The sequence below is a fragment of the Haliotis cracherodii genome, unplaced genomic scaffold, assembly GCF_022045235.1.
Source record: "Haliotis cracherodii isolate W230 unplaced genomic scaffold, xgHalCrac1.p SCAF_15, whole genome shotgun sequence".
NCBI lineage: Eukaryota > Metazoa > Mollusca > Gastropoda > Lepetellida > Haliotidae > Haliotis > Haliotis cracherodii.
Window position 1 is genome coordinate 6,000,688 of NW_027266270.1, and position 27,058 is coordinate 6,027,745.

General features: G+C 43.4%; 3 protein-coding genes across 3 annotated transcripts; all 3 read left to right on the forward strand.

The window, feature by feature from the left end:
* The first annotated feature begins 1,097 nt into the window (after positions 1-1,097).
* Positions 1,098-3,701, forward strand: LOC139461747 (uncharacterized). The gene is made up of 3 exons (XM_071243204.1): positions 1,098-1,285; positions 2,263-2,419; positions 3,486-3,701. Exons 1-3 carry the CDS (start codon positions 1,152-1,154, stop codon positions 3,684-3,686), a joined length of 492 nt encoding a protein of 163 aa, XP_071099305.1. The 5' UTR covers positions 1,098-1,151; the 3' UTR covers positions 3,687-3,701.
* Positions 3,702-5,911: 2,210 nt separating this feature from the next.
* Positions 5,912-9,878, forward strand: LOC139461748 (uncharacterized). Its single transcript, XM_071243205.1, has 3 exons — positions 5,912-6,142; positions 7,503-7,644; positions 9,647-9,878. Exons 1-3 carry the CDS (start codon positions 6,003-6,005, stop codon positions 9,848-9,850), a joined length of 486 nt encoding a protein of 161 aa, XP_071099306.1. The 5' UTR covers positions 5,912-6,002; the 3' UTR covers positions 9,851-9,878.
* Positions 9,879-17,677: 7,799 nt separating this feature from the next.
* LOC139462127 (uncharacterized) lies at positions 17,678-20,928 on the forward strand. Its single transcript, XM_071243631.1, has 3 exons — positions 17,678-17,817; positions 19,081-19,216; positions 20,728-20,928. Exons 1-3 carry the CDS (start codon positions 17,678-17,680, stop codon positions 20,926-20,928), a joined length of 477 nt encoding a protein of 158 aa, XP_071099732.1.
* Positions 20,929-27,058: the final 6,130 nt, after the last annotated feature.

A 27,058-nucleotide genomic window follows, 5' to 3' on the forward strand; every position in this document is an offset into this window, starting at 1 on the left:
AGTTTTGTCACGTCGTTTCAGTTAAATGTGGGAGGATAGCCGGTAGGTCTCAGACATTTATCGCTTTGATGAAACCCACCAGTACGGGTATGGTGCTGACAAACCTTGAAGCATAATCGGGGCGAACTGGAATTCGAACCAACAGTCTGCACAGAGAATTGCGGCTCCTTGAACTACTGAGCTACCCGTACCCCGAGCAAATGTGGTCAGTCTTGTTGTATAAGGTGACCCTGCTCCACAACATCACTGATCTGTCATCACATGTCATTCTCGACAAGAAACATGGTGTCAATGTATATTTGTTTGTTGTTTAACGCCGCACTCACTGACCGGCTTCTAAGTGTAGGAGAAACCGTGTCTCCGAGGGATTACTAGAGATTGTAAACCCTCACATGAGGGACGTTCCAGAATGGGATAGTTTACAATTTCAAGTAATCTCGAGGAGACATGGATTGTCCAAGTTATAAACCGACTCATCGCATAGACAACGTTTTTAATTAAATAACTGTAATAAAAACTCTCAAATGTATAACCTGTATCGGAGATGTACCGCCTGCAGTCGTGAACTCGGTTCAATCAAACCGGTGACCTCAGCACGTGGGTTTTGCTACGGTACGAAATCTGCACGTGCGTCTCGCAATGGCACGAAATCTGCACGTGCGTCTCGTGGGCTGTTCGTAGGTTTTGTTCTATCAAGTGTTTACAATGATTGTAAGCCCTCCTGCGAGGTGTTACCACAATTTCAAAAACTCCATATCGAGTTACACAAACAACCTGTAGGTTTGTAATAGTCTGCCTCAGCCTGTCCTATAGATTAAAATTACCGGTAATTTGGTAATTTCTGTACTGAACTCATGTATTGTCTTGCCATGTTTCCACAATGAAGACGCGTGACGATGCACGTGCGTATTGTCTCTTCACGTGCGCCACATCGTTGACACTGCGTTTGGTGGCATCGCTTGTATGGATGTTCTTTTTTAATGGCTTCATGAAATATACGATCCTTTATATTTTTCCACCCGTATACATTACAGTAAATACAAAGAGATAATATCTGCCTGAGAACTTGCAGCTGCGTATCAGAAGTGTTTGGTAGTCTCACTGACGGTCAAGTGGTTGAACAGACACCTGTCTGCACCAGCACGATCGTCATGGGTCCATACCTGCGACTGTTGACGGTAGGGGCAGCAGTGCTGGTGTTGTCTGTGTACAGTGTCAAGGTGGCTGTCACACCCGAGGATGTGGATACCCTGACGTTGTTGTTGTCGGTGCAGGCGCCGTGGAAGTGAGTTTTCCCTCAGCTTGTCACAAGGCATGCTTGTTTGTAATTCTAACATGATAAATACCCTGGGTCCATTCACTGTTCCTGGGGGCGGGGGCGGTCGGGTAACCAACCCCTGTGGTAGGATGAACAGGATGAAAGACCTCACTACGGTATCTGTCATCATACAATGTACATGTCTGTGCATCCGTTCACACCTACTCCAAACCACATCTGACCCGCCACCAATACACATTCAAGTATATGAACTTCGCAAAGTGTTCACATTTGGTATGGCAAACTCGACGGTCGCCTCATTCACCATCCTGGTGAAACTCGACGCCTCTGTGAACTGACTGCAGAGAGTGTCATTCCAGTTGCTGAGTGGTTAAGGCGTTCGTTCGTCACATGGGAACAATGGGTGAAGCTGCCGTCATATTGCTCGAATATCGGTAAAAGCTGCGTAAAACCATACTCACTCACTCGAAGAATCCAGTTGACATGGTCAAATGGCGAAGATTAGCAGAGGGAGGTGGCTCCACTTACATTCGATTGATTAGGTCTCTGTCTAAATGTCGCATTGAAATTGCTTTTCGATGTACATTTTGAAAGTCTCTGTTCAAAATGGTATGTTGATAGCCACTTTGGTCTTCTTATCACTACCTGCGAAGATCCGGGGTGGAATAGGTCTTCAGCAACCCATGCTTGCCGTAAAAGGGGACTATGCTTGTCTTAGCGGACGGGATCGAGTGGTCAGGCTCGCTGACTTGGTTGATGCATGTCATCGCATCCCACTTGCGTAGATCAATGCTCATGATGTCAGTCACTGGATTTTCTTGTCCAGACTCAATTATTTACAGACCGTCGTAATTTAGCTGGAATAGTGCTGAGTGCGGCGTTAAACAACAAACAAACAAACACTCTCCATATCACTCTGTGAAAATATACAAAGTAGATCCTTGACTTTTTGTCGTTGAGTATGCATCATTGTACATTACCAGCAACTGCATAGCGACAGTAGAGACACCCAAGCTGCTCCCTAGCAACAAGTGGCACAGCGTAAAGCAGGTGGATGTTGATGGGTGCGACTCGGGACCGATCAAAGTCTTCATCCGCAACAACACCAACCCCAACTACCCCTGCACCAGCAGCAGCATGGTAAGGGTGAGACAGCTCGACCACCATGCAGCCAGGATCGGATCAGCATAAACTTTTTGAAGTTCTTTCTTACCTGACTATGCCTTCACTCTGACCTGACTCTGACTCTATACCTACGACTTTACCATTTCTTCTTTCCAACCTGGGGGCACGGGTGGCCCAGTCGTCTAAGGCGCTGCGATTCGCTGTGCAGAGTTGCGTCCCTTGGGCACGCCAGAAACCTATAATTGGTTCGAATCCCGGTTCGCCCCGATTATGTTTCTAGATTTGTCAGTGCGCGTGGGTTTCACCGAAGCGGTAAACGTCTGAGACCTGCATCACTTGGGGCTTTCCTCCCACGTGAAGCTGATACGCCGCGATATAACTGGAATACTGTTAAAAGCGGCGTTAAACCCAACTCACTCACTCTTTTCAACCTGACTATGTCTTCACTACGATCATCTTCCCGAGGCAAGGTAGTTCACTGGATGTAAAAGTCCAGTTTCCACCCTTGTCGAACTAGGCTGGAATTTCTGGGCTCGATCGCATTGGCTCATACAAGTTATGTCCCTTCTATGCCCCTCCTTTTGACCAATCAGATTCCATCTTTCATATCACTTACCTTTGCTTCATACATAATGGCGGCGCCCTGTCAAGACGATCTGATTGATAATCAAGATCTAAAACGGGTCTTACTTTGCGAAATGCATCAAAATCACACGAGCACCTTGATTAAAAATATGAAAAGATTTGGAAAATATCATTTGACGCCCAGTTGGCGATACACATACTTTACAAATCCTGCAATCGACCAAAATCTGCACGGCAGTGGACGAACCGGATGTCGATTTCGTAACGCGATTTTAATTGGACTATGCATAGACTCATTAGTCCAGCCAAAACGTTACTCCATAATTCCAGCCTAGTTCGGCAGTGGTGGAAACTGGACTTTTCAGTTAACCCCCTTGCTGCGGGAAGCTGCAGTACAACCTGACAATTTCTTCACTGTGACCTTGGTACGCCTTCACTCTTGTCTGTCCCTTCACCAACTATGCCGGTGCCTCACACTGACCTACTTCCTTTACAGGTGGTTGATGTGACATTCTACTCCGCGGACGTCCACGCCATGGCCCCCACGTGTCCTATCTGCTGGAACGGCACCTACCTCACCCCCCACACCATGTGGGCAAACGAGTCCCTGTTGCCCGGATGTGAGACGTCAGACTCTGTAGAGGGCTACCACACGACTTACTACTGGTTCCATATCCTGTCCTGGACAACTAATTAAACCTATAAAATATAACTGAGTCACTGATTCTTTGGTGAGACCCAAGAGCACGGGTATGGTGCTAACAAACCATTGATCATAATCAAGATGTTTCTTAGGTTCGAACCTTGATCCTAGGATCCGGACATATCTGAGAACACAAACTCGAAATTCGGACTTCGGGCTTTCCTCCCACATTAAGCTGACACGCCGTGATATAACTGGAATAATGTTAAAAGCGGTGTTAAACCAAACTCACTCAGTCACTCGAAATGCGGAGCCTTACAAATCTGGGCCTCGTGACAGAAGGACTCTACAAGCCAGGGCTGATATGATTGGTGAACGGGTTCCTAAATTTAAGAACACATGTGACCAGACGCTGGGAACATATAATTCTTTGTTGTTTTACGGCGCACTCAGCAATAGTCCAGCTATCTGGCGGCGGTCTGTAAATAATCTAATCTGGACAGACAATACACTGATTGACATCAAGTGCATCGATCCACGCAATTGGTTGGTTTGTTGTTTAACGCCGCACTCAGCAATATTCCAGCTATATGACGGCGGTCTGTAAATAATCGAGTCTGGATCAGACAAATCCAGTGATTGACATCATGAGCATCGATCCACGCAATTGGGATCGATGACATGCATCAACCAAGTCAGCGAGCCTGAACACCCGATCCCATTAGTCGCCTCTTACGACAAGCATAGTCGCCTTGTACAGCAAGTATGGGTTGCTGAAGACCTATTCTACCCCGGCTCCTCACGGGTGTCTAACAACTGTGGGACAGAAGACGTCTATGGTGTGGTATAAGATTCATATCATCGTACACGCTAAGAAGAGGTTGACGCAGTTACAATACAAATATTCAATACAGCGACAATGTCACCTGAAATGTAAAATATACTTAAACACAGACATTTAAAGAGTTGTCTCGAAGCAGTGACCGTATAAAGAGCAAAACTCCAGACGTAGGAATCTCCCATCTGCTTCAGATTGTTCAGATTGATGCTTTTGGGGTCGGCGTTGTTGGTGCTGTCGGTGTACAGTGCCGACGTTGTCTTCAAACCCGACGATGTGACGTCGCTGAAGGTTTTGATGTCGGTAGACGCTCCCTGGAGGTGGGAATCATGTATTTACCATAAATGAGTGAGTTAGTGAGTCAATCAGTTTCGGTGTGTCTGAAACGGTCTGTGATTCAATGAATGTCTTTGAGTGGCCATCCTCCCGAACAACGAAATACACGCAGTGGCGTTCCCGTCGCATTGGGGTACATACCCTCTGGTACATGCTACCCGCCATGTTAAGGTGCATGCCCGTTTTATCCAGGTACACCATACCCACCACATTAAGGTACATACCCGTAGGTCAAAGCGTTCGCCCGTCACGCCGAAGGACCAGGTTCGATTCCCGACATGGGTACAATATGTGAAGCCCATTTCTGGTGTTCCCCGCGATGATATTGCTGGAATATTGCTAAAAGATATAAAACTCACTCACGCAGGAACAGTATTTCAGTTATATCACGGCGCCGACCAGGAAAATTGGATTTTTTCAGTGGCACATTACGATGCCTGCAGTGCTGTCTCCCACCAACGTAGCTAGTTAACCACAGTACTCCAATCCAATGTTCAGTCGTTTATTCACATTAGTGAGTGAGTGAGTTGGGCTTAACGCCGCTTTTAACAGTATTCCAGTTATATAGCGGCGTGTCAGCTTAATGTGGGAGGAAAGCCCGAAGTGATGCAGGTCTTAGACGTTTACCACTTCAGTGAAACCCACGAGCACGGGCATGGTGCTGATAAACCTAGAAACTTAATCGGGGCGAACCGGGATTCGAACCCACAATCATAGGTTTCTGGCGTGACTTAGACGACTGGGCCACCCGTTCCCCTTATATTCACATTAAATGATAGAGGGAGAATTATACCCCGAGTAATACTGCTACAACGTATCATGATTGGTCATCCAAATGACATTATTCACTATGAAAATACATCTGACCTATATTCCTATATACCTGAGCGGCTGTAAGTCGTGTTACCTTAACCTGGCATGAAACAAGATTACTTGCAGACTTTGTCTTGTCTTTGGGTCAGATTACAGTTTGTGTACGTTTGCTGATAAACCATTCGTAAATCATGGGATTTATGTATGAAATTAAACCTTTCATGAGAGTATCTTAAACTTAGCCTCATTGTTTCAAAGTACATAAATTCCTCAAATCGAAATAGATATTTCTTGTCTGAACAGATATAACACATTCTCAGCGCATGCGTCAGATCTTATCACGTGGGATAAAGTCTTGAGATTTCTTATCATTCCCAGTCACCATGCATACAGCAGTGCTCCTCACATTACTGGCTGTGGGTTTGGTGGAAGGGAAAGAGGATTCGGTAGACCTGTATGGAGCCTTGGATGGGACTGTGGGGATAAAGTTTCTTGTCACTGTTAATGACACCTGGGACGAAAAGTGAGTAGAGTGGCGTTGACTCCTATTAAGTGTGTAAAAAGGCGTTGACTTGGATTGAGTGGCAGACGTGGTGCATAGGCAATCAGACAAACGACTTTTTGTCTGGAGACGCGTTGACGTGGCATGACCGAGTAGACACGTTGACTTAGGGTGAATGAGTAGACAGTCGTTGACGTACCGTGCACGAGTACAGAGGCGTTTACGTGGAATGAGTGAGTAGAGTGACTTTGACGTGAAGTAAGGTGACGTTGACGTGGTGTGGATGCGTAGAGCGACGTTGACGTGGCATGAGTTAGTAGAACGGAGTTTACGTGGCGTGAACGAGTAGAATGACGTTGACGTGGCATGAGTGAGTAGAATGACGTTGACTTGGCGTGAGTGAGTAGAATGATGTTGACGTGGCATGAGTTAAGTTAGTAGAGCGACGTTGACCTGGTGTGGATAAAGAAAGTGACGGTGTGTAATGGCATGAGTGAGTACAATGACGTTGACGTGGCGTGAATGAGTACAATGACGTTGACGTGGCGTGAATGAGTTGAATGACGTTGACGTGGCATGAGAGAGTAGAATGATGTTGACGTGGCGTGAATGAGTAGAATGACGTTGACGTGGCGTGAATGAGTTGAATGACGTTGACGTGGCATGAGTGTGTATAATGATGTTGACGTGGCATGAGTTAGTAGACCGACGTTTACGTAGCGTATGTGACAGAACGACGTTGACTTGGCATTCGTGTGAGTGAGTAGAGTAATGTTGACGTTGCGGGAGAAAGTAGAGCGACGTTGACCTGGGGTGGATGGGTAAAGTGACGTTGACGAGGCGTGAGTAGAATGACGTCGACGTGGTGTGTGTAGAGCGACGCTGACGTGGTTTAGGTGAGTAGCATTATGTTGACATGGAGTGAGTGAGAAGAAATCTCACCGTTGAAGTGGTGTGGGTGAGTAAAGTGACGTTGGCGTGGCAGGATGTTAACGTGTATAAACTAGAGCGGCGTTGGCGTGAGAGGAGGAAGAATGAAGTTGGTGTGGTGTGGCGGAGTAGAGTGACGTGGAATCAGCGTGGGTAAGTAGAACGACGTTGAGGAAGAGTGACGTTGATGTGGTAGAAGTGACAGTGATGTGGTGCAAAGGCAAGCAGACAAATCATCTGTTGATCTACGCCGTTCTTGGTCATTCATGCCATGTAGTTTTACAGTCTTATCAGTGGGTACTGTTAACATGGAAAAATTTAAATAAAAAACTTTGCGGACTGAAAACAAAGACTGAATGGGTGGATGAGTGATTTTGGGTTTTTAAATTATAAAAAATATCGTTTCATTCTTAAATCAGGTATAAACTGTTGAAAAAAATCTATTTTACAGTGGATGCATTGCCACCATTGTGACCCCTATGCTAACATCTGGGGTCAAATATAACCAATCAGCCGCCTTCTCTGTTGGATCATGTGACCGGGGTCCTCTGAGGTTCAACGTCCAACAGCTGAGGGGACAGAAGACGTCCATGGTGTGGTATAAACCTCATATCGTAGTACACGCCCAGTAACAATACAAATTTCTCCTGAAATGTATAATATACATAAACATAGACCTATTAACAGGTCGATATGGTCAGGCGAAAATAGTGTTTACCGAGGACGAAGTACGTAGTTTATTTTATTTATGTCTGGTTCATTGAAGCCAATTTGTATCTGTATATATGTCAGCGAGGACATCAAAGGGAGAGAACTGGTCGTCACACAATGTTGTAAATCCCACTATCTGACTGATGTCGAATCTTGACGACTCTCCTGATGAAGAGGGGGGCTCGGGTGGCCCAGTCGTCTAAGGCGCCGCGATTCGCTGTGCAGAGTTGCGTCCCTTGGGCACGCCAGAAACCTATGATTGTGGGTTCGAATCCCGGTTCGCCCCGATTATGTTTCTAGGTTTGTCAGTACTATACCAGTGCTCGTGGGTTTCACCGAAGTCGTAAACGTCTGAGACATGCATCACTTCGGGCTTTCCTCCCACATGAAGCTGACACATTAAAAGCGGCGTTAAACCCAACTCACTCACTCACTCACTCTCCTGATGAAGAATTTATTTGAGAGGCATTTAGAAGTTTGAGTACTAAGTAAGGATAACATATTTTACTGAACAAGTTCTTTATAACAGTTAGGAGCGACTTGCTTGATAACCAATGCAACAATGCATATACACCGTCGTGATAATCCGACAATCCGAAAAGGACGGCAGTGGACAGTGGACAGATATCATTTGCTATTTGTTTTAGTTTTTGAAAGCATATACGTAAGTGTACCAGTGTACACACTGAGTAAATCAGTGCAAAAACATATTGAAATATAATCTTATAAATAAATACGTCACCCACTGTTTATTTATTTATTGACAATAAAAGTTGTACATGATAATTCGATATCAGTGACATCACTCAGGGCAATAATACAAAATTTGCTCGTTTGATGAGCGAACGCTTTGACCATTAGGTTAGGCCTTTACTGACGACGTTCACCGGCGACCCAAGTACGTTTCCATACAGAACTTTTATACGCAACTAAGTGACCGGAAGTGCATGGGGATGTGAACACAGTAGTCATGCGGCGACCCAGATGGTGTGTGACTTGAGTTAGTAGAATGACATTGACGTGGTGTGATGCTGTAGAATGACATTGACGTGGCATGAGTTAGTAGAATGACGTTGATGTGGCATGAGTGAGTAGAATGACGTTGACATGTCATGTGTGAGTAGAATGACGTTGATTTGGCGTGAATAGGTAGAATGACGTTGACGTTGCGCGAGTGAGTTAGAATGACGTTGACGTGGCATGAGTGAGTAGAATGACGTTGACGTGGCATGAATTAGTAGAATGACGTTGACGTGGCATGAACTAGTAGAATGGCGTTGACGTAGCATGAGTTAGTAGAATGACGTTGACTTGGCATGAGTGAGTAGAATGACGTTGATGTGGCGTGATTAGGTAGATTGACGTTGACGTTGCGCGAGTGAGTTAAAATGACGTTGACGTGGCATGAGTTAAGTTAGTAGAATGACGTTGACGTGGTACGAGTGAGTAGAATGACGTTGACGTGGTATGAATTAGTAGAATGGCGTTGACGTGGCCTGAGTGAGTAGAATGGCGTTAACGTGGCATGAGTGAGTAGAATGATGTTGACGTTGCATGAGTGAGTAGAATGACGTTGACGTGGCATGAGTTAGTAGAATGACGTTGACGTGGTGTGGACGAGTAGTATGACGTACAACCTAATAAGCAACTCATTTGGTCATACGTTAGAAAAAATAGACTCCCAAACACGTATATTAGCTTGTGATCACAAAATGTACAAGACCTTTCAAAAGCGCTGATTCTTATATAAATGGTTACGATTTTCAGTCGCTAGTCGCTGAATAACACGCAGAGAAATGTAGAATAACCAAGCTGGTTCCGCCACCTTTCCACACTGACGTTGGTTACTAGGCATCGTTGGCATTGTCACCTTTCTGTCCGCAGCAAGTGGATCTGACCTTCTACTCCTCCGTGATTGAGGACGCCTCACCCCCCACGTGCTCCCTGGCGTGGAACGGGACTTACCTGGCCCCCAAGACAATGAACCCCGGGGAGTCACTCCTGCCTGGCTGCTTCGTCATGGACTCACGCGAGGGGTATCACATGACGTACTACTTGTTCCACATCTTGGAGTGGGCTTTTTATTAAATTGAATTTCGCATGACAAGCTTCCTGTTTGCCCTTTGTTATATAATAATTGTTTGTCTTCGAAGATTATATTGCATGAGCTGAATATGAGCATGAATGTATATATGTTTGTGTACAATTCTGTAAATATTATGACAAGTCACACATTTTCGTCATTTTCAAAAGTTCTTATCCAGTGAAAGATTGACATTTGATCAACTGGAGTACATTTTTCATCTTGACCACAATACATTACTCGGTTCCACTGGCAAATTCCGCTACCTACATGAACTGACGAGCTGGAGAAACTAAGCATCATCTGGGGTGGCAAGAACACGAAACCGAAACACCGGGTGTATTTCAACAATAATTTAATTGTGAAACAAATAGGCATTTGTTGGTTTTAATATAGTTGTCATTACCTTTCCTACTTAACCGTTAATAGACAGTCTCCATTTCTCTACTAAACCGTTAATAGACAGTCTTCATTTCTGCAACAGTCTCCTCTTCAGACATGTTTGAGAGACAGTTTGCACGATCACTGCAACGGCTCAACATGAATTCAGTGTTTTGTGTACCGAGACAATCTCAGAACTTGAAGGATGGTGTGCTCGAAGAGGAGTTAATGCTTGTTGTTTGTATACATTCCACAAACAAGAAACCGGACCCGACAAGAGTAACGTTTTCCACATTTCCATATATTCCTTGAACAGATCTGGAAATCACAGAGGGGTTGCTTTTGAGTGGCTCTTCGTCAGCTCCTTAGACAACCAGAAATCGTGGCCGAGTGAGTGAGTGAGTATGGTTTTACGCCGCTTTTAGCAATATTCCAGCAATATCACGCTTTAACCACTAGGCTACCCCACCGCCCCTAAAATCGTGACCGAAGATTGAATATTGAATACAGATTCCTCTTTAGAAAATACAACAGTATCTGTATCAGTATGCCTTCTCTTTGTTTTTGATCGATAAATTATATTCGACACCCTTTTCCCCACCCGCCATGCAGTTGTAAGTGTAGCAGTAAGTCAATATATCTAATGTGTTTACATTATAGCATGTTCCACCAGAGTGCTATGTACAGTTATTATAGCTAGTTGTTTTCATCAGACATGTGCTTTTGACCCACTGGAAAGTTGAACCTCCTAAACAGAAGTTCCAGAAGTCAATAAGACCATTATAGTAAGCAGTGAACTGAATTCCTGTAATTAAAGTCTTACGGTAATCTTCATAACCTCATTATAAGTAATGTCAAGTTTGGCAAACGTTTGGCCCAGAATACTGACAACTGTTCACCGACACTCAGTGACGTTCACAATCATCTTCATCACCGACTCCTGTCACCCCCTTCATCCTCTCCATCAGACTGTCACACATGCATGCGCAGCACATGGTCCCATTACAAGTACAGGGGTCTTTAAACGAGGCTCTTGATACTCCTGGAAGGGGGCCCGGCTGGCCCAGTCGTCTAAGGCGCCGCGATTCGCTGTGCAGAGTTGCGTCCCTTGGGCACGCCAGAAACCAATGATTGTGGGTCCGAATTCCGGTTCGCCCCGATCATGTTTCTAGGTTTGTCAGCACCATACCCGTGCTCTTGGGTTTCACCGAAGTGATAAACGTCTGAGGCCTGCATCAGTCGGAAAGCGCACGTTAAATCTCCAAAGTAAGTAAGTAAGCATCACTTCGGGCTTTGCTCCCACATGAAGCTGACACGCCGTGATATAACTGGAATACTGTTAAAAGCGGCGTTAAACCCAACTCACTCACTCACTTTGATACTCCTGGAAATGTATAGGTATCCACACTGGAACTAATATCGTGACACGTGACACACCACAAGCTGGGTACCGTTGTGGTCCTCAGGGAGTGGAGTGGTAATTTATTATGGGGAAAGAGGTGAGGTCGCCAAAATGTATCACAAGTATATACAGTCCTAAGACCTATGCCCGCTCCTCTATCGCCTATGGTACCATTTGGTTACACAGATCAGAGCAGATCCCAACACACTTGCTAATCTTGAACGAGTCCCAGTGGTAGAGTGGACCCCGATCTAACATAACGTCATCCGTGAGTGAGTTTACAGACAGGGGCCACACAAGATAATGGCCGTATTTTGCATTTTGGTATGAATTATCCACTGTGACCCCTCATGTGTTTATGTGCCTGTGGTGTTTCTGTATGTAACGTAATCGTGTTGTGTTTTTATCACTTGTTTCCTTTATACCTCCTATCGGCTATCAGGTGCCTGCCGAGAAGACCCGGTGATGAATTGGTAGCAAACATACCTAACCTTCACCAACAAAGGTCGAAATTTATGTCAACACAAGTCTTGACTCTTATAAGGGAAATATTAAGCAATTCGGTCCGATTCGGTAAAAATATAACGTTTTTTGTTCACGTTAGTCTTGTCAGACACGAAGTATTTAAACTCGACATCAGTCTGACCCGCCTCGTGAATGGCAATGCATGCGCTGCGTTTAAGGTAACTTTACACAGTCGATGAGGTGGCCAGCCGAGCAAACAGTTTTAAGCGTGGGGACAATGGACAGACCTCGCGTCAACACCAACTCAGGGTGTAGGCCACACTAGGTGAAGTTATAACGCTTAATCAAAATGTGGATTAAAAAATCCATTTGCGAGCAAGTAAAACCTGATACATTCATCCTCATACACTTCTTTACAAAACTGACTCAAATTCAAATTATATCGTAGCAAAGAGTTTGCTTCCATTCATCGTTTCGGTTAAATATTTTACAGGTAACAATTGTGTTTAAACAGTACCCACAATATTCAAGTCACATGTGTAGAACGTGTCCTAAACGTTTGACGCACATTTTAGTGACGTTTTGTGCACGATTTCATCATGGAGAAGACGGTATATTCTGCGTGTGGAAAATATTTTGATAATAGATGTCATGTTCAGACACAAGAAAACTGTTCATCTACCACAGCCAACACAGATAGGGTAATCAGAAATGCAAAATAACATGCGATGTGGAACTTGTTCGTTTGTTGTTTAACGTCGCACTCAGCAATATTCCAGCAACATGACGGCAGACTTGACCAGACAATCCAGTGATTGACATCATGAACATCGATCCACGCACATGGGATACGATGACATGCATCAACCAAGTCAGCGAGTCGGACCACCCGACCCCGTTAGTCGCCTCTTACGATAAGCATAGTCGCTTTTTGCAGCAAGCATGGGTTGCTGAAGACCTATTCTACCCCGGATCTTCACTGGTCTAGTACTTGTCGACAAACTAAGAATAGAAAAGTAATTATAAGAAACAATTATGTGTTCCACAATAAAAGAAGTTTATTCAAAGCACAAGTTTTAAAACTAATATTTTTATGGTTGATTGATTTGATGTTTGGGCTCAAAAGTCTCAGAGAACAGTTCACAGCCATATGTCTTCTAGAAATATGCAAACACATCCTTTCGGACTACATCCGGGTCACATCTTGCCACATCACTGTCCTTCTGATGCTTGATGTTAATCACTGGATTGTCTGGTCCAAACTCGATTATCTACCGACCGCCGTCATATAGCTGGAATATTGTTGAGTGCGGCGTTAAACAATCAACCAACCAACCTTCTTCTTATTATTATGAGTGAGTGAGTAAGGTTTTACGCCGCTTTTAGCAATAATCCAGCAAGATCACAACGGGGGACACCAGAAATGGGCTTCACACACTGTACCCATGTGAGGAATCGAACCCGGATCTGACGAGCGAACGCTTTAACCACTAGGCTACCACCGCCCCTCTGCTTCATTATGCCTACCAAAGTACAGTAAACTACGTTTATAACGAACACGCTTATTACAAACTGACGGATATAACGACCTTAATTTTAGTCCCGGCCATTGTTGTATATATGCTGTATATATGCTTATAACGAACTGTTTACTGTAACATAGTTGCAGTTTGGAGACCATTTCTCGTGTTCGTCTGTAGCATCCCATTCCTTGAGAAGTTTACACTTGAAACAGTAGGATGCATCTGCCCGACAGAGATAGACAACTCCTGCGTGTGCCATATCTCTAGGGGACGCTTTCATTTGTTTCGGCCAGTCCTTGACCGTGGACAAACATGTTCCAAAGTTGGAAGTAGCCAATCTCTATTGTCCTCTTATGAAACAGGACCAATCATATTTAATGTTAATTGTAGACGTGATGACAAACGATATTCTAACCAATCAGCTTGCTTTACCATTTCAACAGCCAATTTTCCATTCAACCGTCTTCCAAATCAGAGACAAAAGTAGAGGATTATGTACATTTACATTATACAACCATGTGTTGCATTAAGTTATGTTTCCTGTTCTGTGTTCCAGATCACCATTATTTGTGATGTCGAATAAAGATATCTCAAAACAGTACAACACCTACTCATATATGATGGAGATCAATTAACTCAACAAGATGCCAACAGTTGTATGTCCTGTCCCATCATGTGACTTCGTCACAGAAGACCTTGACTCTGTGGTGATTGCCGCACTCCTGAATGCACATGCAACAGTCCACACTAACCCCACACATGCTAGTAGCTCAGCCAAAGCCGAGAAAGTAAAGCGACCAACTATATCCTCCGCCGGCTCAAGCGAGGACTGGTCATACTTCATCTCCAGGTGGAAAGACTATGAGGAGGCTACCAAGGTCACAGGGAAGGATCTCGTTGTGCAGCTACTGGAATGTGGTGATGAGACATTACGCAGAGATCTAACTCGTTCTGCAGGTGGGTCCCTGACAGACAAAGCTGAAGCAGCAGTATTGGAAGCCATTCGAGTCCTTGCCGTAAGAGAGGAGAACACCATGGTGGCTCGTGTTACTCTTCACAGTATGGCCAAGGACCGTGATGAGACTGTTCGTTCCTCTGGTTTTAGGCTTCGGGGTCAAGCTGGAGTGTGCAAGTTTGTCATTCCATGCCCAGGCTGTCACAATAAGGTAAACTAAACTGAGGCTATTTTGTGGGATGTGCTCACACGTGGCCTGAATGACCCCGAAATCCAGTTAGACCTCCTTGGTGACAAAAACCAAGACATGACTCTTGAGCAGGCCTTCCAGTTTGTAGAAGCCAAAGAAGCTGGTAAGCGGTCCGCATCACAACTTCTTGACTCTCAAGGTGCTGAAGCAGTCGTCAGCACTTACCAACACACCAGGAATGCAGCTCACAGCGAAACTAAAAAGTTCGATAAATCAGAAGTATGCCACTGCTGTAGCAAGAAGGGGCACAGAAAGTCTGCAGCCCCCAAATCAGAAAAAAAGAATGCCCAGCCTAAGGTCATACTTGCACGCTGTGCAGTCGATCCAATCACTTTGATTCTGTGTGCCGCAGCAGAAACAAGCAAAAATTGGAGAAACCCAGTAAAACACCAGAGAAATATGAAGGTGCAATCTTTGATACACTATGTGCAGTCACAAACCTTGGCTGGCATCGTGGTAAAAGAGCCATCACCCTTGCCCACCACCTGTATGACCAACTGTCTGACGCATGGATAAGACAAGCCTCTCGACCCCAGCCTCTTACTCATCTCACTGCAAACGCTCTTGGGGAAGACTATGGACAACTGGACTTCGGACAAAGCTTCACATTTAAACCAAAATCAGCTTCCCTTGCCGTCATGGCTGACACTGGCTGTCAGGGTTGTCTTGGTATCAAGTTTCTGTATCAACTTGGGCTCAGGAAGCGTGACCTCATTCCTGTGACAATTAAGATGCATGCTGCAAACACCAAGGGCATCACTATCCTCGGTGCAATCATCATGCGGCTATCAGGCAAAGACCCTGATGGTAATTCAGTTGAGACCCACCAGCTTGTATACATTAAAGACAACTCTGACATATTCGTCCTGTGCTGGTAGTGGCAGTTGAACAGGTAGCTTGAGTCTGAACGCAGATCACGGTACCTTCTTCTCCATGATGCCTCATAAGTACTTTCATCCCGTCTTGTCATCTCACCTTTGGTTCTCTGAACGGCAGATTGTATCATAGATATTACTTTAAATGTAGGTGGTCCACGGGTTAACTTCATTTATCTTTGTTTGGTCTTTTTCATGGTAATTCTGTTCTTTACTATATTGTTTATTTGCTTGTCGTTTTGATTTTGGACTTACACTAGGTACAAATAGATCCAATGACAGAGAGCTGAACTTTTTCCCCATGTCTATCTTAAAGCGTCTTCCTCTGAAAATGGCTTGCGTTTTCCATGTTTCATAGCCCGTCATTATTAATTTAACCTAAAAACAACCCAGATTATCGCACTGATATAATAATTACTTCCATGAAAGGAGATGGACATAATTGTTTGAAATGAAATACCACCTGTTTAGCATTATTTTGACTTTTTATCTCGTAAAAACAACGATTATATCAATAAAACTCGAGTTGGTTTTTCTTTCACAAATCCAGTCTCAGCGACTGTTGAATAATAGTAGTTTCAATCTTAAACACCTAAAATCGAAGATAACAATGTTATTTGTGTATGCAAGATGCTTTATCTAGTTTTTTGCTATCCACAGTGGAAGCATATTCATAGAAGAAAATTTCAAAATGATACAACTTCTTACATTAAGTTCTCTCAAAGCAGCAGTGTATGTGGACACGAAATGTAGGGCCACTTTTCTCCCCATTAGCCCGACGAAGTCAGGTACACATGTGTTCAAACAAGTTTCATTCTTAAGGCTGAGTAGATGGTGACGTCTCTGAACAGGGCACTGCAACTTAAACGACTCGTTCCATAGGTTGCTGCCAGGGGGAAATTGTGTTTTGAAATATAGGTTACCGTAAATCACAGCGGGGTTATGAGTTATAAACTGAGAACTGTCAATATAGTTTCGCCTCTTGGATTTAGAAACAGTTCTGGTGTGCATGCCTTTTGGACATCCGTGTAACAATTCATGATGGTTTCTCGTGAGATTGTTGTATATGGGACCCATACATGTTTCTTTGGTTGGTGTCTTTCTGTTAGTCGAAAATAAACGTCGGAAGGTACATTATCTATTAGAGTAAGACAAAAAATATGTCTTCAAACAAGGCTATTTCATTTTTAACGTGGATATGATTGTGGGTACATGACTTATAAGTGGGAAATAATGTGCAACACATAATTTCGAACCAAAAATATTTAAATTGTGAATAATATTCTGAAACCAATAAAATATCAACGAAGATTTTTCATGAAAAATAGTACTTATTGTCGTCAAACCTATCTTTCTTGTAATAAAATACAGACACGAATATCTATGGTCACTGTAACTGAAAGGGTCTGCATTAAACTTAACCAACATGTTAAGGCAGTAAGGGTGTTGACATAACGTTTGCTCATTGTCCTGAGTGGGGACAAGTCTGTTTGCTTAACGAGCCAGCTTCGCTTCCTATGAAGAAAATGTCATCAATGGACATCGACAAAGAACGCCACCCCGACTTTGTTCGACTTCCGTGTCGTAGTAATCACTTCTTATATGGAAACTCATTACCATCCCTTGTTCTGCTTTGTCGAGAGTCGAAGGACTAATTGCTTCATTGCAAAAAAACACCAAGAGATCCCTAGCCTACCTCCACCCGACTTAGCCATCATCGGCTGCGGCTCGATTTGTTGAATGCGGTCATCGAACCTATGGTCCCGCCCTCTTTATGACGTCATGCATGTCTATTAGCATAACAAAAGGATAATGAATATTCATTTTGGAAGGCGTGACTGTACCAAAGTATTACTTACCTTCATACATAGATTTCGACGAGAAGACTTTGTAGACTACCTACAACAGAAACTTATCTTATCGCACTTCTTTAACCAGATAGTCGGACAGAGTACGGGGAAATTGACCAAACACGCGCTGTATGGCGGTGGCGTTGATTCTGGCGGTACTGACACTAGGGGGCGCTGTCTGGAGCGACGACCTGGAGGACCTGTACACGTCGCTGGATGTGACGTTTGGAATACGGTTTCTGATATCTGTGAATGATTCACGAAATGGCAGGTAAACACATCAATCCACACTACTCGACGATTATTCACGCAGGGCCACGTTACTACCAGTTTTTACTGTTTGTGTTTAACGAGTGTCAGTTCCCACAAGACCCGTGGAGATCCGGGGTAGAATAGGTCCTCAGCAACCCATGCTTGCCGTAAAGGGCGACTAAGCTTGTCGTAAAAGGCGACTAACGGAATCGGGTGGTCAGGCTCGCTGACTTGGTTGATGCATGTCATCGATTCCAATTGCTTGAATCGATGCTCATGATGTCAATCACTGGATTGCCTGGTCCAGGCTCGATTATTTACAGACCGCCGTCATATAACTGGAATGCGGCGTTAAACAACAAACGAACGAACGAAAGAACGAACGAATTCCCACAATCTGTGAATCCCATTATTGGGGTTGTAGCTGGAATACAGCCAAAATGGGACATAACCTCAATTCCTTCTTTCACGCATGCGGGAACACGGGTGGCAAAGTCAACTCAGGAAATTACATGTGCAGAGTTGCGTCCCTTACCATTGCCAAATCCTCTGGTCGTGGTTCGAATCTCAGAATTACTAGCTTCATTCGTGGGTTTGGCTAAAAGGTACACGTTTGCGAGTAACACTTTTTTGAGCTTCCCTTTCCTACCATGTCAAACCAACACGATATCACTAAACTCGTTTTCAAAGCGACCTTAACCCAACTCGCTCATATTTCTATAGAAAAGATTGAACTTGTCATGCTTTTACTTTTTTAAGAGGTTCTGCATGCTGGGTTAAAAAATAACCCACCGCTATGACGACAGACGTAGAAACCATCGTGATGTGTTTATGTTGCATTCGTCACCACTCGCCCCTTTCCGTAACCTGCAAGAAGACTCGTCCCCCTATCAATGAATGTTATGTGCGAAAATACGACAAACCAATCAGAATGCGTGTATGATTTCAAATTCTTCGTCAAAGAATCCCTCAGAAATAATTTTTGATTTTCCATATGTCTTGCATCTAAAAATATACCCAAGACACAGTTAAATGTGTTCAATCATACTGTATAATTCCGCATGACCCGATGTGCTTTAAATTGCATTTGAAATACACATAATATATGGTGAAATATATGTGAACCATTACACAACGAGTTGACAATTGTTTTAGGTATGCCCGTTTGCGCTAGGACGGAACCCGGTCGCAAAAATGGCCACGAGAGGGGCACGAGTCGCTATTCGGCTTGTCCCGGAATAACACGAGTTGGTCACGAATGTTTATGTTGTTTACCTTCCAGCGAATGTGTCGCATCAGTTGAAACACCGGTACTTGTTCCCGCGGCCAACTACAGCCAATCAAAGGCCGTGCCTGTGGGCAGTTGTGACGTCATGTCCCTTTTGTTCAGCGTCAAAGGATTCAAAGGACAAATAAAGGTATAATGCTATAATACTATTTACCAATAAGTGAACACGACTACTTACAGTAAAATAAGTGAACACGAGTTCTTGCAGCAAAATATACTGAACCGCAGAAGAAACGTCCCTTTATGAAAATAATTCACGAAATATCAATGCATTTTTTTAGGGGGGGGTTAGGGGGGGGTTAGGGGGGTCTCATTTTTTGCCATTAGAAACGTGACACGATTTATGGATATAATGGTTCGCCAAACGCATTTTAACAAACGTCCCACTACAAAGTCCCGAATGAATTCAATGAAAATCAAAATTCCCTTGCGTTTCCTTGTGCCATTTCTGATAAACGGCACCCCAATCCGTGGATCTAACATTCTCCTATTGATACTAGCGCCATGCCAAGACTAACGAAGAATCAGAGAAATCAGGTTTATAATGACTGCATAAACTTTCATGAATTATTTTCATGAAGTGACTTTTCTTTTCCAGTTCAGTATACGTGAACAAGAGTACTTATAGCAAAATAAGTGTACAAGAGTACTTATAGCAAATTAAGTGAACCTACCCGGGGCCAATGAGATTTGAGAGTAGCGTTCGGGGTTTACCCATATGTAGAATTCACAACCTTCTAGCAAACAAGCAAACAAACAAACAAATAAACAAACAGCAAATGAGCGATACAATCCCAAACAATATGTGCTACAGGAGCGAGAGTGTGTTCTTTTGCGCCACAGTGTACAATATTCCAACTACGTCAAAGTAGATTGTAGACATTCGAGTCCGGACCAGGCCACCCGGTGGTTGAGGTCATGAGCAACGATCAACGTCGGCGAGGAACGATGGCAGACACTGTCGAGGGTCCTAACCACCGTTTGGTACGCGGAGTATTACTGAGTGATTATCCGGAGGCCAGTATTGCACGCTGGGTGCCATTAAATGCTTATTCTGATAAGCTGATGCCAGTATTTCAATGTTGAAGTATTTTTTCAGTCTTTCTTTCTTGCAAATGGTCACAAATCAATACAATATTTAGCTCTCAGCTTATGAGCATTTATGGCCATAAGCAGTGCTTTGAATAGGCGCTTGCTTTAAGATGGTCTGCCCGGAGAGCGGATTTGTTGGTTTGTTTATTGTTTAACACCGCACTCAGCAATATTCCATATGACGGCGGTCTGTAAATAATCGAGTCTGGACCAAACGATCCAGTGAGTGAAGATCTGTTGTTAGTGCTTCGATCACCTGCTGCTTCCTACAAAAAGATGGTACTTGTTGTTACCCTGCCTGATTCTCGGAGTTTATGTACGTGTAATAATCTTGAGTTAAAGTTAAACCCCATTTCACCTACCAAACCTACCAGGTACACGTGTGTTCACTCAGTACACTCACGCACGCAGGCACGCGCGCATGCACGTGCACGCACGTGCACGTCGGTATATAGGTGCAATAACCTTGAACTCGCCATTTAACCGCAATTCACCTCATTACCATCTTTCAACACCGCTCACTCCCTCTAAGCCGCAACGTTTCTACAGCAGGTAAACGTGACCTTCTACTCCACCGTCATCGCCGACACTGAGCCGCTGCCCTGCCTCATACCGTGGAACGGCACCTACCCGGTCCCCAAAACTACAGACCCCCGAAAGTCCCCCCTCCCTGGGTGCTTCATAATGAACTGGTGGAGCAAGGACCACATCAGTCACTACTGGTTCCACATCCTCAGCTGGGTTCACTGATAAATAACCGAGGATGGTCTGCAAGCTCACTAAGCGAAAGAGCAGTTGGCGCATTTTTTCCTGTTGAACAAAGTTCTCTACTCACAAACAAATTCATCCGATTGCTTTTAATGCAGAGGCACTGGGTTCGATCGATTTAGCAGTCCCAACAAGTTTGATTAAATCAGTTCAAAGACCTATCTGCTTGTCTCCCAACGCCATATTATTTTATATTATGTTTCACGAAAGTATATGTTTGTACTGGCCGTGGAGCCAAGTCCCTTTCTTCAGCGTTTCAAGCGCTTTTCTCGTGGTTGTTGTTGGAATCCATGAAGTTTTGCATTTTTGACCCCTTCTTTAAAACTGATGGATTGAGCTTTGCACAACTGTAAAAAAACCGATTTGAGCCCAATACCACTGTGCAATCCATTGCCACTGTTGATTTGTTTTTTAAGGCAGCATTCAGCAATATTCTAGTTAAATGATTGGGACCTGTGAACGAGTTTGGAATAGACAACCAGTGATTGATATGATGAGCAACGACCCATGCCTTGAGATACGTAGACACACTACAGTCTGTACATATAAACCAAGTTGCTGAGCCTGACCATTCCATCTATTAAGTCCCTTTGAAGTCCCCAAGTCAATTCTAACCTGGAATACCTAGGGGCCGTGCTCCCAGTGGTGCATTATTTTGGAGAACACCAGCAAACTCTTGACCAAAGTCCTGTTCCTTTAAGTGAACATCCAATACTCTAGAATTTGCAATAGCCTTTGGGTCAAGATCAAGAGACCCAAGTCTGGGTCAGGCAAACCAGTAGTTGATAGCATGAACACGCATTACTGTCACTGCTACAGTTAGTGATTTCTGACTTCTTTCTGACACAGTGTGTTGAAATAAATATATTTTAAAATTTATTTATATTCTGCAGCATATTGTTAAGTCTAGGGGTCACACCATGTGCTGAAAGTGTACACTGACTAGGGCTGGGATTGGGAACTGGGGTACTCGGGTCAGGTGGGTCCTGAGCTATTTGTTCCCATTTCTTTCTGACTTTGCACCCATTCCTTCTGATTTTTATATGTTTGAGTAAAGATAAAGCGTTTGTCAACTTCAGTGTATGCACGATCACATCATTTTATGCATCTATCTTAGCAGCGTTTGCCAGGACTCCAAGTAAGACTTGAGACCTACAGGGGGTAACCGGGTAGGGTCAGGTAATAGGGGGTCAGGTACCCGGGTAATATATTTAGACTTGTCCCAGCACTCACACTGACCCATGCTTGTGTCAAATTGTCACCAGGGAGTTGCAACAGATACATATTTATACACCCTGAACTTCAAGAAAATCAGGGCTGATGTCTTCCCACAGTCGTCAAGACAGTGCATTTTACAGAATGATAGAATATTTTATTCCACAGTAAGAATTGTAAGCTGCAATACCTGGACCAGACAAGCCAGTGGTTGACAGCATGGGAGTGAGTGATAATTGCTGTTTAAAGCCATAGCCAGCAATCTTACGGCAATATCATGGCAGCCTGTAAACAATCATTTCTGGACCGAATAAACCAGTGACTGAAAGTTGGAGCAACAAAACCATGAGGCTGGGGCTCCATGACAATCTGTGAAGTCAGCAAGCCTGACCACACATTCCTCTTTACACAGCTCTTTGTGAGATAGTATTTATGATATCCGACCTCAGTGAGAGAATAGTGTCCACAGTCAACAATATTCCATGTATGTCTGGGCGGTCTGGAAGTTATGTTTGTTTAACACCCCACTCAGCAACATTCCAGCTTTATGCTGGCAGTTTGTGGTGAGGTGAGGTGAGGTGAGGTGAGGTGAGATGAGGAGAGGTGAGGTGAGGTGAAATGGGGTTTAACGTCGCATCCAAAATTATTGCACTTATATAGCGATGTGCATGCACATGTATGTGCCTTTCTGTGCTGCTGCTGCTACCTACAACAGATCAACCAATTATTATCCCTTATATAGCAACGTGCATGCACGTGTGTATGTGTGTGAGTGGCTGCTTGTACTAGTCCGGACTGATGCCGATTTATAGTGCTAGCACACTGAGTACTATGCCGCAGTTTAACATGAATACCCCACTCAGACACAGTATACTGACTCCGAGCCGACCAGTCCTGGTTTTAGCCCCTTAATGCCGAGCGCCAGACAGGGTAACAACAAGTACCATCTTTTAACGTCTTTTGGTTGGACGCGGCTGGGGATCGAACCCCGGACCTTCCGCTCTCCGGGCGGATGCTCTACCACAAGACCACGGAGGCGGTCGCTGGCGGTTTGTAAATAATCAAATCTTGGACCAGACAAGCCAGTGATTGATATTGCTCTACACAGTTGGGATATGATGACATGTATCAACCAAGTCGGCGAGTCTGACCACCCAATCCCAGTGACGGCAACACGGATCTTTACATGCCCCTGATGACACCTGATCCTAATTTTATGACAATATTTCTGCCCTGGCAACCCACAGGTGGTGATGAGAACAACAAACAGGTAAGTACAAAATACTTTATCAATTCAAATAATATGAATAAAAACTTACTATGTACATCATTCACATTGGATCTGTGAGGTAATGAGGTTCAAAATGTATATACACTCCACATGACTGAACACAAAGTGATAACATAATATATTTGCACAGAAACCTGTCATTCATCTTTTAACAAAATATTGAACCGTCCAGACCTCTATGAAGACGAGCTACAGTAAAATCAACAAGATACTGATTGGGTTTTATCAACTTATGGTTTTATGAACAGGTTAGTTGAAAATGACAACTCCCATCCCATATAATACTGATTACTCTCTAATAGTCAAGCCACTTGTAGCAGCATTGAAAACCCTTCACATGAAAAGACAACATGACTAGACTTGCATAGGGAGATAAACATGGTCTTAGGAGTGAGGAACTATCATCCAACCACTTGGCTACTTCAGTGACCTTTAACAGAAAACACATACTATCTGCATAGCGACTGCTTTTGGATGTAAGAAACTGTGATCTTTCAACTTATCATGATAGAAATATTAAATGTATTTATAAGGATATTGTTATGGATAGTGATACTTCTAAATGAAACCCTGTGAATCCATGTTACTGATTCAAGTAAAATTCTCCACATAATAAATTTCAAATTAACAAATGATTAACGCAATATATTTAATATTTCCAACAATAACCATTTGGAAGTCACAGTTTCAGTATAGCATCATTGAAGCATTTCATGGTCTGCCTCATCCAGTGGTGCAATTGGGTCTTGATGACCCAAACCAACTGTTGATGTTTCAATAATAATTATACGAGTTTGTTTCAATCTAAAATGTCCAATAAACAGATTCTGTTCGTGAGAGTGATTGAGCTGGGTTTATTGCCTCTTTGAACAGTATTCCAGTTATATCAAGGCGTGTCAGCTTAATGTGGGAGGAAAGCTTAAAGGGGAGGAGGTTTTAGATATTTTCCATTTTGGTGCAACCCACGAGCACGGGTATGGTGCTGTCAAAACTAGAAACATAAGGTGAACTAGGATTGGAACCCACAATTATGGTTTCTGGTGATGCCAAGAGTCTTGCCTCATTAACACACCTCGGGAAATGAGACCATTGGTGTGACAAGCCAACAATTTAACTGAAAGGCTGTACCTGACCAGTTCTTGTGAAAAGAAAGCAATACTGAACGATATCGTTAGCTACAAGTGTACAAAGGTTTCAACACAATCCATGTCATGACAAACTATCAAAGCACAAATAAACATGGTCATCAAAACATTCTTCATGCAAACACGGCAAACTTAGGATGCATTTTATGACAAGAAAAATAAGACAGAAATCAAGCACAAGCATACCTGAGTTGACTAATTAAGTTCAGGTGAAAGAGGAAAGGACATACACTATTCTTCTTCAAACGTAATCTGATATTAACATATAAGACCAGTTTCATGCAAATTCAAACTTATTCGGCCAAACTGGATGAAAACGGAATTGACATGCCTGATTGTCTTTATTCCAATAAAACATTACACTAAATGTCAACATTTCCATTAGGACCAGATATTGATCATTGAGAGTATCCTTCTATAAGTGTAACTGTAAGAGATACACAGAAAACATTTGAGGACTATTGTGACTTGCAAAATGTCAAAAAGAACATATTTTCATGTAAAATAAAGAAAGATTCAGGTTTCAGGAAAAAAAGGTCCTGACAAAAGTATTCCATGGTTACTATATCCTTGTTATGCTAACAAACAGAGCACAATGCAGCCACACAAACTTCATATACTTGAAAATATGAAGACCAAAACAAAGAGTAATTGTTTCAATTTTGACACATTCCTATTCTTCCAATCAAACGACCAGTGCACCTTTTTCACAAAATGATAAACATCCAACATAACTCCAACAAAGGCTGAGGATCATTGTCTGAGATTGCTTTGTTGAATGGGAGCTGTGCTGGATTTCATAAAGCTATCATAGAGCTACTGCTTTTGATCCACAAATTACCAAGTGAGTCTGTGATGGACTAACAGGGCTTAGGACAGCATTTCTGTACTATCATGTCCTATCAGCTTATTGTGAGGAAATCCCCAAGTCACGCAGGTTTTCACCATATTGTAAAAGCTATCATAGAGCTACTGCTTTTGATCCACAAATTACCAAGTGAGACTGTGATGGACAGGGCTTAGGACAGTATTTCTGTACTATCATGTCCTATCAGCTTATTGTGAGGAAATCCCCAAGTCACGCAGGTTTTCACCATATTGTAAAAGCTATCATAGAGCTACTGCTTTTGATCCACAAATTACCAAGTGAGACTGTGATGGACAGGGCTTAGGACAGTATTTCTGTACTATCATGTCCTATCAGCTTAACGTGCGGAAATCCCCAAGTGACTCAGGTTTTTACCATATTGTAAAACTCATGAGAAAGGGTATGTTGCTGACAAAGCAAAGATCATAATCTGGGTGAATCTGACATGAACCCATGATCATCTGATCCTAGCATGACCAAGGGACATAACTTGCAAAGCCTTAGATGGCTGTGCGACAAAAGACTCCCTTCCTTCTAGACCAAAATGGCTTTGTTTGTTTGTCGTTTACTGCCACACTCAGCAACATTCCAGCTATATGACGGCGGTCTGTAAATAACCGAGTCTGAACAAGACAATCCAGTGATTGACATGAACATCGATCCACGCAATTCGGATTTGATGACATGCATCAATCAAGTCAGTGAACCTGACCACCCGATTCCATGTCGCCTAACATGACCATGATCATCAGATCATAGCATGACTAAGAGACACAACTTGCAAAGCCTTAGACGGCTGTGCAACACAAGACCCCCTTCCTTCTCCACCAAGATGGCTAAAAGGCTCAACTCTGCCCTATTTCACTAAGCAAAGATAGCATTACTGATGAGGCAACTCCAATATTTTATCACCATATATACAAGAATTTCTAGGTATAGCACTAACACTGTCTTGAGGCTCACATCAGCTTTGTTACGCAAAGTGATTGTAGCATCATGATTATCATAACATACACTTACTTAAATCTCCATGCTATGCACGGCCCTGAATAACAAACAAAAAGTTTCTCCCTACTGAGAGCAATGCAAATGAGGTTCTAAGGTAGTACAAATTTGTACTTTTCTGACTCTTTTGGCTACAAAAATTTGGCTGCAACATTCATTGGCATATGTAACATGAAAAGTGACACAAAATAGTTGAGTTGAGTTGTTAAGTTGGTTCCAGAGACTTGGTCCAGAAAGTCATCACTGCAATATGGCTATCAGTAATCCCACACTCTAAGAGTATAACATAACCCTTGTGATGGTTGAAATGAAAAGCCTGAAATGTGAACAAGGCCGTGGAGTGTGAACAAGGCCCTGAAATGTGAACAAGGCCGTGGAGTGTGAACAAGGCCCTGAAATGTGAGCAAGGCCTTGGAGTGTGAACAAGGCCCTGGAATGTGAACAAGGCCCTGGAATGTGAACCAGGCCGTGGAGTGTGAACAAGGCCATGGAGTGTGAACAAGGCCCTGGAATGTTAATCACTACACAAGCACAGGAAGGTGCTGACAGACCAAGAATCATTATAAGGGAAATCTGGGATTTAAACCT